Source organism: Chiroxiphia lanceolata, chromosome 4, assembly GCF_009829145.1.
Source record: "Chiroxiphia lanceolata isolate bChiLan1 chromosome 4, bChiLan1.pri, whole genome shotgun sequence".
NCBI classification, from domain to species: Eukaryota; Metazoa; Chordata; class Aves; order Passeriformes; family Pipridae; genus Chiroxiphia; species Chiroxiphia lanceolata.
In genome coordinates, this window is record NC_045640.1 from 39,612,317 (window position 1) to 39,627,661 (window position 15,345).

Consider the following 15,345-nt stretch of genomic DNA (forward strand, 5'->3'; position numbering starts at 1 on the left):
TGTTGTTGTAGTGTTTTGGTTTTTTTTCTTTTCAGCTAAAAGACCAGGTCAAGAACAAACATTGACTTCAGTTGCACCAGCTCAAAAAATTACCAAACCTGCTGCAAAATATGGAGTGCCTTTAACTATCAGGAAGTCTTGTGGTGCACCTAAAAAGCCTAATGAGAAGAAGCCATTGACTAAATCTAGACAGGTAAGAAACTAAGTTAGTTAAATTGAACTATTTTGTTCATACCTTATTTAAATGTTAAAAAATTCTGTGCCTTCCTTTTCAAAATGTCTTGGTATATGGACACATGCACCTGCAGAGAAAGTAGCACTAATAGCTTAAATGCTTGGCTTGCTTCATTATTGATCTTTTTGTTGTTGTTGTTTAGTTGATTTTAATATGATGATTTCTGTAGACTGCTACCTTAGGTTTGAGTTTTAAATTCACTGCTGAATTACATTTGCATGTTTTCATTTGCTTTGTTGGTTTTAACCACTCTTAGAAATATTGTCTGTCAGACATACCAAAATTATTGACTCTGAATAAGAATCTGTGCATCTTTCTTCCTTATTCAAAAATAATCTCAAGTTTTCAAAACATTAAAACTTTTTTTAGCCATTTTACAAAGTTTTGTCAGCCAGAGAAACTGTGTAATTGGAAGAGGTGTTTCCTGGATTTAATTCCATGAGCTGATGAGAAATAGTCTTCTATATACCTTCATACAGTACTTTTGATCTTTCCTTCAGTTGTTTTCTCTGTATTCCTTATAATATAAAACTTTTATTCTCTCTCTCTTTATTCCTTTAATTACTACATTACCAGGAGATGTTTATGTTACAGCTAATATTGAACTATATGCACATGCCAAACAACTAGCAAACAAGAAGTTCCTATTTCAACAAGGGAGAACTAATTCAAATTTTCTTCTGAATAAGTAATATTGTTGTGGGGTTTGTTTGGGGGTTTTTTCCTTCTCCCCGTGGCACTTCAGGGAACATAATACTAAGACCTCTATCCATCTTTTAAATTTGATAGGTGGATAGAAAATTATCCTTGAGATACAAATTATCTGTGAGGTGGTAGACCCTTGGGGTCTACCACTTTTCTTATCCTCTGGGGGAAAACAAAGTCCAAACCACTACAGAGGTTCAAAAGTTATGAGAGGTTTAGAGAAAAGCTCATTGATCACACAAGCCTTGTTGGCTTGTGATGCACATTTGCGAGCAAGAGGAAAGGAAGGCGTAGACTTCTTGTGCGTCCTTATGAGATCACGAGGTTTATGTTTGAAGATGTGGTTGCACAACCATCTGCTGCTCTTTATAATCAGTTTCACCAACCAACACCAATCCATCTTGCCTAGAGACCTAAAATGGCAGGGAAGAGACTGAGGAAGTATCTACTCTTCCTGCACGTAGAGTCAGTAACACTGCAATTTTAAGACATAGTCTTTGTGCGAGTTGTACCTGGTGATAAGGGATAAAATGTAGCATTGAAACAATGGCTACAGTGTAATATAAATTTTATTCTCTTTGTTGTTCCAGGGTATTCTGAGCTTGCAGCTGTCAGGCTTTTTAAAGGAGCATGTAACAATCATCTCTTTTGTTTAGTAATATTACATTAACATTACAATATTACAAGTCCCTGAAGGTTTCTGACTTCCACCATTCTTGATTTTAAAGTACTCATTTGACAGGACTGTAGGTTGTCAAAGGAAAATACTGTTAAGCTTTCTGCGTTCTAGTATGGTCAGAAGAAACAAAAGCTTTAAAAGTAACCATCGCATTTTTGAGAAGATTAGAGTAAGCTGCATGCTTTTAAGTATAGCTTCTGCTTCAGCAGGTGTTCAGTGGTGGCTGTGTTCTCATGTTCCACACGTAACAGAACTTTGGTTAGAGTCAGAACCAAGTGAAGAACCAAGCAAAAGAGCCCTAGGATAACGTAACACATCTTTTCTCCAAATAAGAGAATCCTAATATCCAGGCACCCTCAAAGCCTTACTAAGAAAAGGTTGTAATGCGAAGTGATACCACCAGAGAAGAAAAATTAAGACAAAACAGATTTAAAAATTATTGCCTTCTACTTTTGAGACAGAACTTTTAGTACAGGATGAACAAGTACAATAGCATTTACCCCTAGTTCCTAGCAGTGCTTTTTACTTAAAACCTCCTGATTAATCAAGTATTTTAAGCCCCATTTTGTGTACACTCGGTTGTGGGTTTAAGATTTTTTTTCTGATTAGAGTTTTTCTCTCATTCTTGCATCATGCTGTCTAATTTGAAGTTTCACCTTTTATGCAGACCTTTCCAACTCCTAGAAGAAAGGAGTAAAATGTTTGAGGTATAATAAAATCATCTGTTAATTTTCAAACCAAGCAAAATCTAAGTCCAAAGCACGAATGACAAAATCCAACCTTCAAACCTTTCCTCCTTATCTTTTTTCCCCAAACATTATATAGCAGTGATATTTATTTATTTTTTTTTTTAGTCTTCATGGACATACACCTGCTATTGGAGCAATAACCCATCTTGACAGAGACTTGACAGAGTAATGGCTCAATAATAAATACCAAATTATATGCTTATTTTTCAGGAACCTTCAAAAAAGAAAAGGTTAGAATTGCCTGAAAAAGAAAGACGCCAGAGAGAGCAGGTAGACGAGATTCTTGAGACTTTTCGTTATTCCCCCATAGTAATTTTAATGAAATACCTTGTGGTGTGGTGTATTGTGTAAGAATATGTAGTAGTTTGATTTCCCAGTTACCTAACACGTTTAATCCTTACGTATTTCAGATCAGTTTACTGAAGGCAGATGAAACGAGAAGATTGGAAAAAGAAAGGGTAAAATATGTTTAAAATGTGTTAATAGTGAAGTTCAATTTTTACTTAGTGGTTCCTTGAATTTTGTTTTCCTGTATTGTTTTCTCCTTCAGATGGAACGAATAAACAGAGCCAGGGAACAAGGATGGAGGAATGTGCTTGGTTCAGGTGGAAGTGGTGTTAAGGTTGGCAGCAGATGCAGAAATGTGGTGTAGTCTGTTCCCCCACCTTTGATTATCTGGCATGGTCTTGTCTTTTCAGAAAGATCTGCTCTTGGAGGATAACTCTTGGGGCTGCCCATTATTAATCTATAGATAATTTAAGAGAAATTTTAACAGTTCCTCCCCTGGCCTTTTGGAGATTATGTGCAATTTTCATTTTTAATGCTTACTAAATTTCTGAATCTCTTCTCTTTCTGCCAGTAATGGTTTTCATGCACCACTTTTTTATTGCCACACCTACTTTTGCTCCTTTTCCTGTGCTGAATCTATGCATGAACAGCTTCTTTCACATTCGAGTTTGTTCTTGAATTTTTTTGTTTCCAGGTTCTCATTATATAATAATGGACCTCTTTCACATTATTAAACACCTGCTCCTAAGCATTCCTTGTTATTTGGCAACATAAATGTTTACATATATTGGTAAGATGTTTGGGGGGGGATAAAAAAATCCTGAATAGATCTAATTTTTTTCTGAATGCAGTGCACTGTTTAGCCATTCACATCCTGCATAATTTAATTTGATTCCTATGATAGCTGCTTTCTGCGTATTTGTGTGTGTCATAGTCTCATGGAAACATAACTGTCTTGGGAAGTAGTCTCATGAAGTTAGGTAAATACAAAGGTCTGGGTACTTTCATCAGACAGAGCCAATGCAGGAATTTAAGTGGTGCTGTAGTCTAAAGCTATCTGACAATAAAAATTGGACTAAAACACTGCTATTTGTTGTGGTGGTGTAGTGAGTCTTACAAAAATACTCGCTATAAATATGTTTAGTAGTGTTTTTGTAAACAAGCTCTGACTGAGCAGTGTAGTCAAAATGAAGAGAGGTTTTATTACTGTTCCTTGTACAAAAAATGAGGAATATACAAACACTGACCAAGTTTTAGTAGCTATTTATTAAATATTTCACTTCCAAATAGACATCATCTTTAGATGTGTGCCACACATCATATAAAGCTTAAACAAAAAAGCAAATTTAAGCATACCAGACTTTCAAAACTACTGGGTGCTGATCTAATGAAAAAAAATCAAAAAATATAGTTTGGTCCCTATGCAGTTCTTCTCTCTCTCACAAGATCAAACTGGCAGGCACCGATACAAGCTTCCATACAACACAATATGCATTCATCATCATGTTTGGATGAGAGATACATATATTCCTGAATGCAATACTTCTGATTAACTTTGAGAGTTTTACTGCAAACATACAAAGTGTTCTATTATAGCTACAACTGCATTGTTATCAGTATTCTCAGTTACCAAGGGAAACTGAGGTCCAGTGGCTGTGCCAGTTTTCACTAAGTGCCTCTGGTGAAAAACATGGCAGACAGGCAGAAAAAATAATTGAAATGTCTTCTCCAAATTGGAGAAGTGTGTTTAGTACAAATCTTACTGTTTACCATCACTCCAGGTTTCCATATTCGGTTATTCTTGAGTTAATTATCCTTTTCCTTTCTCCAGCATGAGAGCAGTGTATCCAGCAACTCCCTGATAATACTCTTGAATAGCATGGCTCAAGCTTTCCAGTGACACAAGCCAAATAGCATCTTATGAAGGCACAGCAGGGTCATGCACTGCATGATTCTGTCCTGTTATCTTTTTGGTTTGGTTGCTGGCACCTGTTTCTGAGGGCAAGTAGGGAAAGATGTGACAAGGATTTGGCTTTGGGTTTGTGGTTTTAGTGGGGGCTGGAACTGTTCTGCAGACTGTTGATGAGCACCTGCTTCATAGCATTTGCCGAGATATTGATCATAGTATTTCTTTAGATTTTGAAAACTAATAATGATAGGTGAAATCTTGAATAGTATCTAAAGCAAGACTTCTATTTGCAGAAACTGTAATCTTGTGCAGTTATTTTTATTCAGATGAACAGTATACCTACATATTTGAATGCCTGGATAAATCTTTGATTTAGTACTTTGTTATCTGGATTATGGGAAGCTGTTGATGGGCATTAAGCAACTGAAACTTAGAATTTGAGATTAATTCCATTGTCAGATATAGTCGCTTCAAGAACTTCTAAATAGGCAATATTAAACCTGTCATATCTGCACTCACCTGTTTGAATTTATTTAAAATACTTCAGAGCACTCTGGAAGGAAGATTGACTCTATTGTTAAAACAAATTCCGTAGATTCAGTACCATGGGCTATTTGATTGCTTCCGCCAGGTGTAAAGGGAACATTTTTATGCATGTGCTGACAACCTTAACCTTGTTTTGCCTTTCACATTTTCTGCATCCATCCTTGGCTACTACTCTACACAGCTGCTCGAAATGTTATTTTTTTCATTATTTTCACACAAAGATTCTGCAGGAATTCTAATTCTTTGAGAATGACAGGGATAATTCACATAAAGCAATAGCTTGTGGTAGATATTCTTATGATCTGAACTTTAGTACGGAAGCATCTTAATTTTGGTGATGAATTCAAATTATAGGTTGGTAGCAAGGGGGCTCTTAAATAAATCTACTTCAGTTGCTATTGTATTGCTTTTGTTGCTAAAAGTTTGATTTTTGGCATGTAAAATTATCTCTGTTTACATTTCAATGGATTTGTTATCAGTGACTTCCAAAATGTATGACAGATGTCTCATGTTTAACTAGACTGTTATTAGAGGAAAGTTAAATGGTGTTTTATTCTGGACTGCTAACAGAAAAATAAGCTTTTAATTCATCTATCTTGTAGTTTGTTAAAATAGGGGCATGACTGGGTTAAAACTAGAACCAATTCAGAATTGCTGCAGAATATGTTAATACTGTTATTCTGCTCAAGAAGTGAAAATTGAAAGGGCTTCTTCAAAACAATATTTGAGATTTCCACCCTACCCTTTTTGGTTTCCAGGCACCGTATTATGTTGGCGGAGGTGGTGTTGGTCCTTTGCCTGTGTCTTCCAGAGGACACTATGAACACTATCACGCTATTTTTGACCAGATGCAACAGCAAAAGGAAAACATTAGAGTAGCTGAAGAGAGGGAAGCCAAATTGAGGGCAAAACTACAAGACCGAGAAGTTCTTGAAAGGTATGGCTACCTTCCATTAGAAGTTACGTGTGGTCTGCTTTAGATGAAAGTAATGAAAGTCACTGTACGTATTTATCTACAGAGGAATTCCACCTGGAACACGTCCAGGAGTTCCTAGGGGACCTGCAGGTCATCACCATTTACCTGATCTTGGTGCAGTTAGGAAAAAAGTGAAAAGATTGAAGGAGGTGTCTAAACAAGCCAGTGCAAACAGGTTGGACTATGCTAATCCATAAATCTGTCCTTACATGTTAGATTCTTGTTCTGTCTGGTTTCATTTAGTAGTTGGACATGTCTCAAAATCACTTTTATCCATTGGTAATGTGCTGTCTATTTGTGTGTTAGTCCCTCACAGACCACAACTCTCTTAGAACCAATGGAGACCTTGGCTTCTACAATAGTGGAAAAAATGGTTTACTAAGAAAACGTAGCTAAACTAGATTTCAGACAAAATTCTTGGCTTGATGTGGTTGCAGATAACAACATAAGCCCCCTCCTTTGCTTTTTTCATAGTTCCGCTTTTTTGCGTTACCTGACAAGATGCTTCCTTCTGCTGTCATCTCACTCTTCCTGCCTTCTCTTCACCTAAGTGTTTGACGCTGTAGCATAGGAAAGTGTCTAGAGTGATCACAGAATTGTTACCTCTTGCTTACTGATCAGTGGAAAACTTCTAGGAGCTTTCTTCATTGCGATGTGAATGCCAGATGTTACAATGGTTCTAATTCGATATTCTGATATCAAATTAGAATATCGAATTCTAATTACTGTAAACTGAGTACTTTTTTCTATGAAAGGATTGTAAACAAGTATTGATTATTTTTTTTGATGATCTCACTCTTTCAAATACCTTTTCAAAACTTCTTTGCTCTCCTTCATATCTGTTAACATTGCCCAAAGAACTGTGTTTGCAGTTGTGACCAGTGAATGGGAGAATATTGTTTTTCTGGAAGTTTAGTACATGAGCATTACTAACTAAACTTCCTAGAAGGACAAATTTTCTCCTGCATTATTTGAACCTCCGCAGAGCCATACCACGGAGGAAGAAATGTGAGGAAAAGGAAAGGATCAAAGAAAACATTTATTCTTCTAACTAATTTTATTCAGTTTTATATTCTAATATACTACATATTTGCTTTTACAGATTCTTTACTATTTTAAAATTTGCAGCAATAACATAACATGTTTAACACTGATGGTACAATTTTGAAAGCTATGAGGTATATTTTATTTTCTCTATAGTAATTTAAGCTAATTAAAATTCTTCCTGGCACAACCCAATACTGGAAGGTGTATTTTACCAGCTGTATTTTAATGTAATGTAATTTAATGTAATTTAAATTAAATATATGTATTTCCATACTCCTCTATTTATTCTCAATACTTTACACAAATGCACAATCCCCAGATCTTGTCTAGATTAGGAAACAGTTTGCCTCGTACATTTGACAATATTAAGTGATACTTGTTTACACCTGGGTAAACTTTTTTGAATGTATTAAAATCGAGAGAAACTATAGCAGAGGGCTGCAAATTATGAATAACATGGAGATCAGGAAGAGAAACCATTTCAGTATTTCTTAAATACATGAATTTGGAAGCACTCAATGAAAATACTGTGTAGAAATGTCAGAACAGAGAGAGATTGGGTTTTTTTTCTGTTTACAAACTGGATTACCTTTAGCCTTAAATTGACATGCCATTTCTTAGCATTTTAAATGTGTTAAGAATTTGTATTTTATTATCTAGAAGCAATTCTATTATGATAGCTAGTCTAGCAGTATTTCTGTCCTACACTTTATTCTTTCAGCTGGATGCAAAATAAGTATTCATGATGTTTAGCTCAAATGAAGAATTTAAATAATAACTATGTTAAAGAGAGGTAATTTAGAGCATATATTAAAGAAGTTGAGAAATCTTCAAGTTGCAGTTTTTCTGATTACACTACTACTACTGTAAAGCTAAGTATATTCAGCATCAACAATATTTAAAAATTGTCTTTTGGACAGAAGTGCAGCTTCTAGGTTAAATGTTTAGTGAAACAAGTCACACAGCTTTAGAGTGGAAAAACCATCATAAAATGTAGTTGAAATAAGTTTTTCCTGTGAATTTGGTTTGAGAGAAATAAGTTTGGCTTTGTTTGGTTTTGCTTGGGAAGCACCTCTCCTCCAACACTCTAAGCTTCATGCTGTGTGACAAACTTCAGCTACATGACAGGATTTTGGACAGATTTCACTATCCACCAATTGAGTTCATACATAATTAAAAACTAGAGTGAATGTCTTGCAGTGAGTCAGGTATGTGTATACAAAGATTATCAATTGTTTGATTCTTTATCAGTAACACCTGTGTGGATTGTCTTGCCTTTTCAGAGCAGCTGCAGTATTTGTTTTATTGTATTAAAGTAGTTTTATCTCTGTCTTCCTTTTAGTGAATTGTAGCACATGGACGAATTTTCATTTCCTTGTTACTTGGGGGTAGGGGGAAGAAAAATTAAAATGCAAGGATTTTAATTAATGTGTAGTTAATTTATGAATCGGTAGCAATAGCTTCCTGTATTGCAAAACTATTCTTTCTTTAACTGACTCAGCCTGATGTATTGTTGCTGTCGGTTTATTCCAAGTTCCTCCTGCCTGTTTCTGAACCCCCAATACTCCTCACTTAAAGGAGCCCAGGGGAACCTCAGAAAGGCCACATCATTTTACCATTTGTTAGAATATTTTACACCATTTCTCAGTGTTGGGGTTTTTTTTTTTAATACAAAACTTCCTCTGAGTCCACTTCTAACCAATTTGTCAGAAACTGGTTTCTTTACAAAACAATCTTATGTATGTACTCATAGACCTGCTGGATGCTCAGTTATGGTAACTTAAACACAGCCACCTTGTCTACCCAAGCAGGTCCCTGACCTGGGGTGGAACTTGTTAAAAACCAGCCTTCTTGTTATGGCTGATTCTAAGGTGGGAAAATTCCTACCTTTGAAAACAAACAAAAGATCTCCCAAGATTCCCCAAAGGGAGTTGCCAGAACACTGAGAATAGTAGCACCATACTAATTATCTAAGTGGTAAAAGCTCTTACTCCAAACATAGGACAATCTTGAAAGGCTGTTGCAGTATTGACCTTCCTGATTGGCTCGTGTGTGAGTTCTTGCTCATGTCTGAAGGGAAACCTTGAAGGAGTCTTCTTTTTCACGAATTATAACAATAATGAAACAAGCTGAGGCACTTTCAGAATTAAACACACCGAGATTATGTTTTGACGTTCATTTTTGTTTTGATGACAAGTATTTTGAAGGAAAACAGTGGCTTGGTTTTATTTTTCATAGTTGTTCTTCTAACTTACCAACACTCCATTGTGTGGCAGTCTGACTTGTATTTTGACCGATGAAAGGCATTTTTTGAAGATGCCTTTCTCGTAGAAAGTTGCTTTTTTTTCTGTGTGTGTTCTAGATAGAATAAGTGGGGAGGGTATTCAGAGTGTCATATTTCAGACACTTTCATCTTGCTGTGTTGAAATTACTCAGGCAAAAAGGATGGATAGCTACAGATAGAGCAAAGCAAGTCGAAGAATTCTGGCAACGAAAGAGAGAAGCCATGGAGAACAAAGCCCGAGCTCAGGGACACATGGTATGAAATCTGATCTTCCTATGTATATTAGTGTTTCAGCATGCTTTATGAGTCTTTGAAGTAGCATCATAACCATGAAATGATGATTAAATAATTTCCTTAAGTATTAAAAAGAGGAGAATGGGAGGTAAGTTTTCTGCATTTTGTTGCTAATTTTAGTAAAATGTTTTGTGCAATTGTACATTTGTGCAAACAGTAAAATAATTGTGCAATACATTTCTCATTACTGTAAACTTATAAACAGAGGAAAATACCTTTGTTTGCATGTGTCTAACTTCATTTACATTTTTTCTGTTCATAGCTTTAGACTCTTGGTTAAAATTAAACTTCATGTGTTACACAGTAGCTTGAATGTAGAATGAAGTTTAATTAAACTGATACAGCTACTAATCAGACAAAGTCATGTATTTTAGGAAAATACATTCTGCTGATTGAAAAGGTGTTATATAAAGTCATGCATATTTGTCAACGTTGACCTTTATAAAACCTTTCTTCTTCAGGGATTCAGTAGTAGATAGTGTCACAAGATGTTCTTTATGCTTATGGTTCTAATTTCAGTATTCCTTTAGGAAGTTTAAAACATATATTGGAAATGATTCATCTGCACTAGGACTTTGTGTGGCAGTTTTTCTCATATAGGGATGGGACTGTTGTTTGGACAGTGTTGATCTGAGAGGAGAAATCATCAGCTGATAGGCAGCCTTTTGTCATATAAAGGCTTGTAAGGCAAATGAGTGGCACTGATTTACCTAGCTTCTGTTAAATATAGCTGCTGTCAATTTTAATTTTCAACTGAGAGTCTAAAGCTTGATTCAGTAGTTGAGTTGATGATGCTTTCAGACATCTCTTTTGTAAGACAGCTGCTGACCTAATTTGCTACTTCACTGTAGCTGTGTGGTATTGCAAAACATGAGTCCTGGTCTTTGAAAATATTAATGTAAGCAGATGAGTAAAAATTAGCAATCTACAGAAAGAAAATCAGTTCACAAAAATCTTGCTTCCAGTCTCTTTCTTGTCCAAGAGTGGTGATATAAATCTCCATTAGTAATGAAAATAGAACAGAGAACAATGAAATTCCTTGAATAGTGCCAGTAAGCTTTTGCAAAGCTCAAGAACATGCATTAAAAAGTTAAAAATTAAAAGAAATATTTTCTGAAAAAGTGAATATGAAAAATATTCCTTTCTGTTTTGTATGACTTAATGCTTAAGCTGAAAGCAGCATGCATGGAGCCCTCATGAATGTATAGGAACTTCTTATCCACAAGATGGTTCCTTTGATTTGTTCTCTGATCCCCCAGTCACTTAACCTTAGTAGTACATGTGCTGTTTCCTTGAGCTGTTGATTCATTTGGATTCAGTTCTCCCTATCAATAACTTAACTGGAGTATTTACTTTCCTATAGTTCTCTACATTTAAGCTAGAGAAAGCCAAAGCCTTGGCATTTTATAGGCAGAAGATCTGTCACGTGTATTCTTACTGTCTTTATTGTATGTTGAGCTAGCAACTCAAGGATTTTTTTAACCCCTTCAGCAAAGGTTTATGGCATATAATGAACAAAATAACTCAAGTATTTTTGATGTTAATCCAAGCAGGAAACCTGGAGTTAAATGATTCTTGTACTGTTTTGTATAGAACTTCCTTAAAGGTTGAAATCTTTGGGTGACAGTTAGGTCGCAGAGTACATCACATGAACCAAGACTATACACTGCGTGTGTACTAGGCATTCAACACAGCTTGTTAGATGTAATGGGTGTATTTAAGTGCTTTATTAGATTTTTGAGTTTGCAACTTGTAATATGTTTTAAAAAAAAAAGCATCATTGTGAAAAAAGCTTCATCTAAGAACATATAAAGATTCCACTCTTTGTTTTAGGCTTGTGTCAACAATGGCAGAAATCCCAACCCTGTGCCACCATTTGTATGTATATAATCCAGACACAGAAAAACTCATGCACATCACAATTTAGGTTTTCTGACGTAGCATGAGAAGATTAGAATTGCAGGGGAAGGTAACTATATTCTTAAAGCTCTAGTCTCTCTCTTTGGCTACTCAGGATTTTTAGTTAATGCTGTCATATGTGTCATGTAAATGAAAAGGCATTATCAGTTAACTCCTGAACATCTGCAGATCGTTCATGGATTTGGTTTCTTATAAGTGAACAGTTATTGGATAAAGCAGATAATTTCACTGCCCCAGCCACCTTAAATTTGATACCATTAAATGGCAAACAGGGTACACTGCAAAACGTGGCAGATACCTATGGAGGCAGGCCTGTTTCTGCAAGAGGAAGGAAATCCAGAAACAAGGAGGAAGAGGTATGCTTGCCGCATGTTTGCCACTTTGCTCATCACACAAATAGCACTATTTTGACCCTCACTGTGCCCAGTTTCCCTGCATGGTTCCATCTGTGAAACAAAATTAAAGGACTTTCTAAATTCCTAGAAAGTAATTTACTGTATAAAGTTCTGAAGTTTGGGTGTGTTTGATTGTTTTGGTTTTTTAAACAATCAAAATAATAGTTGTTTGCATTAGTCTGTCTCAGAAAGGTTCTTGAATATGCGTACATATAGATGTGACTGTTTATCTTAAACATGTTGTGATAAATACAACCTTTCCTAGCCCTCAATGATATAAAATGTAGTGATATGTTAATACAGGGAAGCGTACGTTCTGATTTTCTTTATTTTCCTTACATGAGAGTTTTTTCTGGAGATTAGTAAATGCTAATATGGTGATAGCAGTAGTGGGGGTTGATTCACTCATCTTGTTTTTTTGTGGAATCTGATGTATCTTAAGTTAACCATACTGGAGGTAGTTTCAGTATAGCTGAAACTTACTTCATTTCTTTGCCTTAGGAATACTTGGCAAGATTGAGACAGATCCGACTACAAAACTTCAATGAACGTCAGCAGATTAGAGCAAAACTTCGTGGAGAGAAGGTTGGTTGGAAAATAATCTGAAATACTTATGAAAGTTGGCTATGGGATATATTCTTTTATCCCAGCGGGAAGACTTCTGTTCTAAGCAGTTTTATATATAGACATATATTTTAGACGTTTAATTCTGTTCCACAGTTAGTTCTTTTCAGCTCATCCAGAATATGCAAAATCTGTTTATTATTTCAGTGCTAAGAGTGCAGCTTCAGTGCCTGTTAACTACCAATGTGTTAAAAACAAGGCAGCATAAGTTTACATCTGAATTTCTGAATTTTATATATAAATTTCTCAAGCACTAGCACATTTATTTACTTTTATTATAGGAGCTTCTCCAGAATTCAGTTTTTAACAGTGCTCACACAAAATAAGTATGAAGCGATGCTTTTCATACATTCTGTAGTTGTTTATTAAAGTTAGAAATTTCTGACATGAGCTTGGTTTAATTAATACGATTTTTTTCAAACATCAGTTTTCAAAAATTATATTTGTTATACAAGAAAACCAAAATAATATTTTCATAAAGTAGGTTCAGAACAAAAACTTATTAAGATGTCAAATGAATAATCCAAGGCACACTTGGAAGCAATCCATGTATTTGTTTTAAAAAAAGTTTCATTTGAGAGGCAATCTGTGTAGTAAAAATGGTCCGGAGTTTGTTTCCATCTTTTCATTAACCTACTGTGTGATCTTGTATTCCTGTTTGGTTTTCCCCTTCCTGTCCATTTGTCTTAATAGAGTGTTTAGGCTTCCTCAAGTTTACCTGCTTATATATTCACATTATACAGTGTGATTTAAAACTAGATGAACATTCCTACTGCACCCATCCACTTTAAGCACCTGAATTAAGTGCTTTCATGCGTCTTATGTATAGTGAGTGGACATACAAGACGAGCATTCTCAGTGCCACTCACTTTCTTTGGATCAGTATTCTAGCTAAAGAGAGTTCTACATTGCTGTAGATTTTGATTTGGAATTTTTTTTTGTTATGCTAAAATACTGTTGGTTTTTTTTTCTGTATTAATGACTTTTGAATTGTTTTATTTTCTTTAACCTTGATTGCATCTCACTGGTGAGACATAAGAGAAGCAAATTCAATCTTTTGATTGAAGTACAAAACCTTCTTTAGCACATTGAAGAGGAACCTATGCCCCTGTATACCTAAAATGAATGATCCAACTCAAATTATGTATGTTTCTACCTATGAAGACTATGCAAGCTTTAGTAAGATGTGCTAGATTCTGTGTCTGGCAGAGGACCAACATGGGCTGTTCTCCTATGTCTTAAGGAGCATGAGGAAAATCAATGTCTTGTAAGTCTACGAAGTCACTGTAGGAGCTGGTCAGTGAAGTTCATCACTAGCTCTGACTCACGTAAAACACTGAGCACCAGAAGCCCATGCTATGTTAATTGCATTTGGTGCTAGTTTCACTCTGTGGCTGCTCTGCTGTTTTGGACAAGCTTCAAAACTGCTGCAGTGGGATTAATAGTCTCCATGCACAGCCCTTCAAAATCTTACACTGTCATGATCATGAGTACTCTTAGAATACCAAGGACAGTGCTAAAATGTTACCAGTATGGAGCCATTATTGTACTGTTATTTCAGTTTTTTCACCAAGCAGCTGCAACACTTCGTCTCAAAATCAAGAGCACCCACACTCCACTTTCAGTGTGGTTAACTGCAGAAGTAAAGGTACTCTCCAGAAAGCTCTTTATCTGGAGGCCAAATCAGCTTGTGCTAGTAAAATCAAACAAAAGTACTGTTACTGTGACCATGACATTCCTTATGTTCCTGTATGGCTTATTAAGCCTATCAGGAACCTAATTTCATTTCCCGGTGGCTGTACCTTACCTGGGGAAGGTGTATGACCCAGGAGGTATGCCAGCTACGAAGTAACAGAGAACAGCTTAATATCTTTCCAGGAAAGAGGCATAAACTCATTTTCAGCATTCACAGACCAAGTTTAGGAGGCTGTTTTTTTTCTTGATGACCTGTGGATGCAAACTTCAATGGGGCGGCTCACTTGTAGAGTAACATCATCTCAGCCCAAATCTTGTTGCAGATATGTTTATTTCCTATTGTTGATTGACAATTTTATATCAATTGCTGCTACTGTATAAAATCTTATTTTATATACAATACATGAATATTCATTCCTTTGCCTGTGAAGAGTGCCAAATTATTTTCATGAAGTTTTCTGTCTCCAGTGTTCTTTCCAGTCATCTTTCTTTTCTGTTGTCTGGCTGAAACCGATGTGGGCATGATCTTAGTTTCTCAATTTTCACTTAAAAAATTGCCTAAAATTCTTGTTTTGTTTTGTCACATTAGGCTTTCTAAGTAAGTTTATTTTAAATAAAAAGTCTGCACAAGTTGGTCATGAACAATAAAAAGCTCCTATCAGAACCTTGTTGCATGGTACTGTCAGACTAACAGTCTCTAATTAGGAATATGTGGAGGCCATTGGAAGAAGTAAGAAAGATTGGAAACAGAGATTTCAGAGGTAGACCTTACATATTCTGACTTGTTACCATTTCCCCCCCTCACCCATTCTGTGGGTTTTTTTAAGCACATACAGTGAACAAAACTGAAATGCTAGAGCATCAAACCTTTCTTGGATACCTCACCTGCAGGACATGCAAGAGTGACGAGGGGTGGCAGGTGAGAGCCCAGCACTGTTAGATCACTTTCCTTGCAACAAGAAGCACATTACCAATTCTCCCCCAAAACCAAACAAATAG

At 35.8% G+C, this 15,345-nt stretch overlaps 1 protein-coding gene across 10 annotated transcripts in view; it reads left to right on the forward strand.

The window, feature by feature from the left end:
- NEK1 (NIMA related kinase 1) overlaps positions 1-15,345 on the forward strand; it is a 46,081-nt gene that overhangs the window by 14,062 nt on the left and 16,674 nt on the right. For 5 of the 10 annotated variants that reach the window (XM_032685166.1, XM_032685164.1, XM_032685171.1 and 2 more), the window contains exons 11-19: positions 36-193; positions 2,579-2,638; positions 2,779-2,826; positions 2,919-2,990; positions 5,870-6,048; positions 6,131-6,262; positions 9,571-9,673; positions 11,905-11,988; positions 12,529-12,612. In XM_032685166.1, the coding sequence (XP_032541057.1) occupies positions 36-193; positions 2,579-2,638; positions 2,779-2,826; positions 2,919-2,990; positions 5,870-6,048; positions 6,131-6,262; positions 9,571-9,673; positions 11,905-11,988; positions 12,529-12,612 (920 nt within the window). The remainder of the gene's footprint in view (positions 1-35; positions 194-2,578; positions 2,639-2,778; positions 2,827-2,918; positions 2,991-5,869; positions 6,049-6,130; positions 6,263-9,570; positions 9,674-11,904; positions 11,989-12,528; positions 12,613-15,345) is intronic. The other 5 variants (XM_032685169.1, XM_032685172.1, XM_032685168.1 and 2 more) reach the window with 5 other exon arrangements.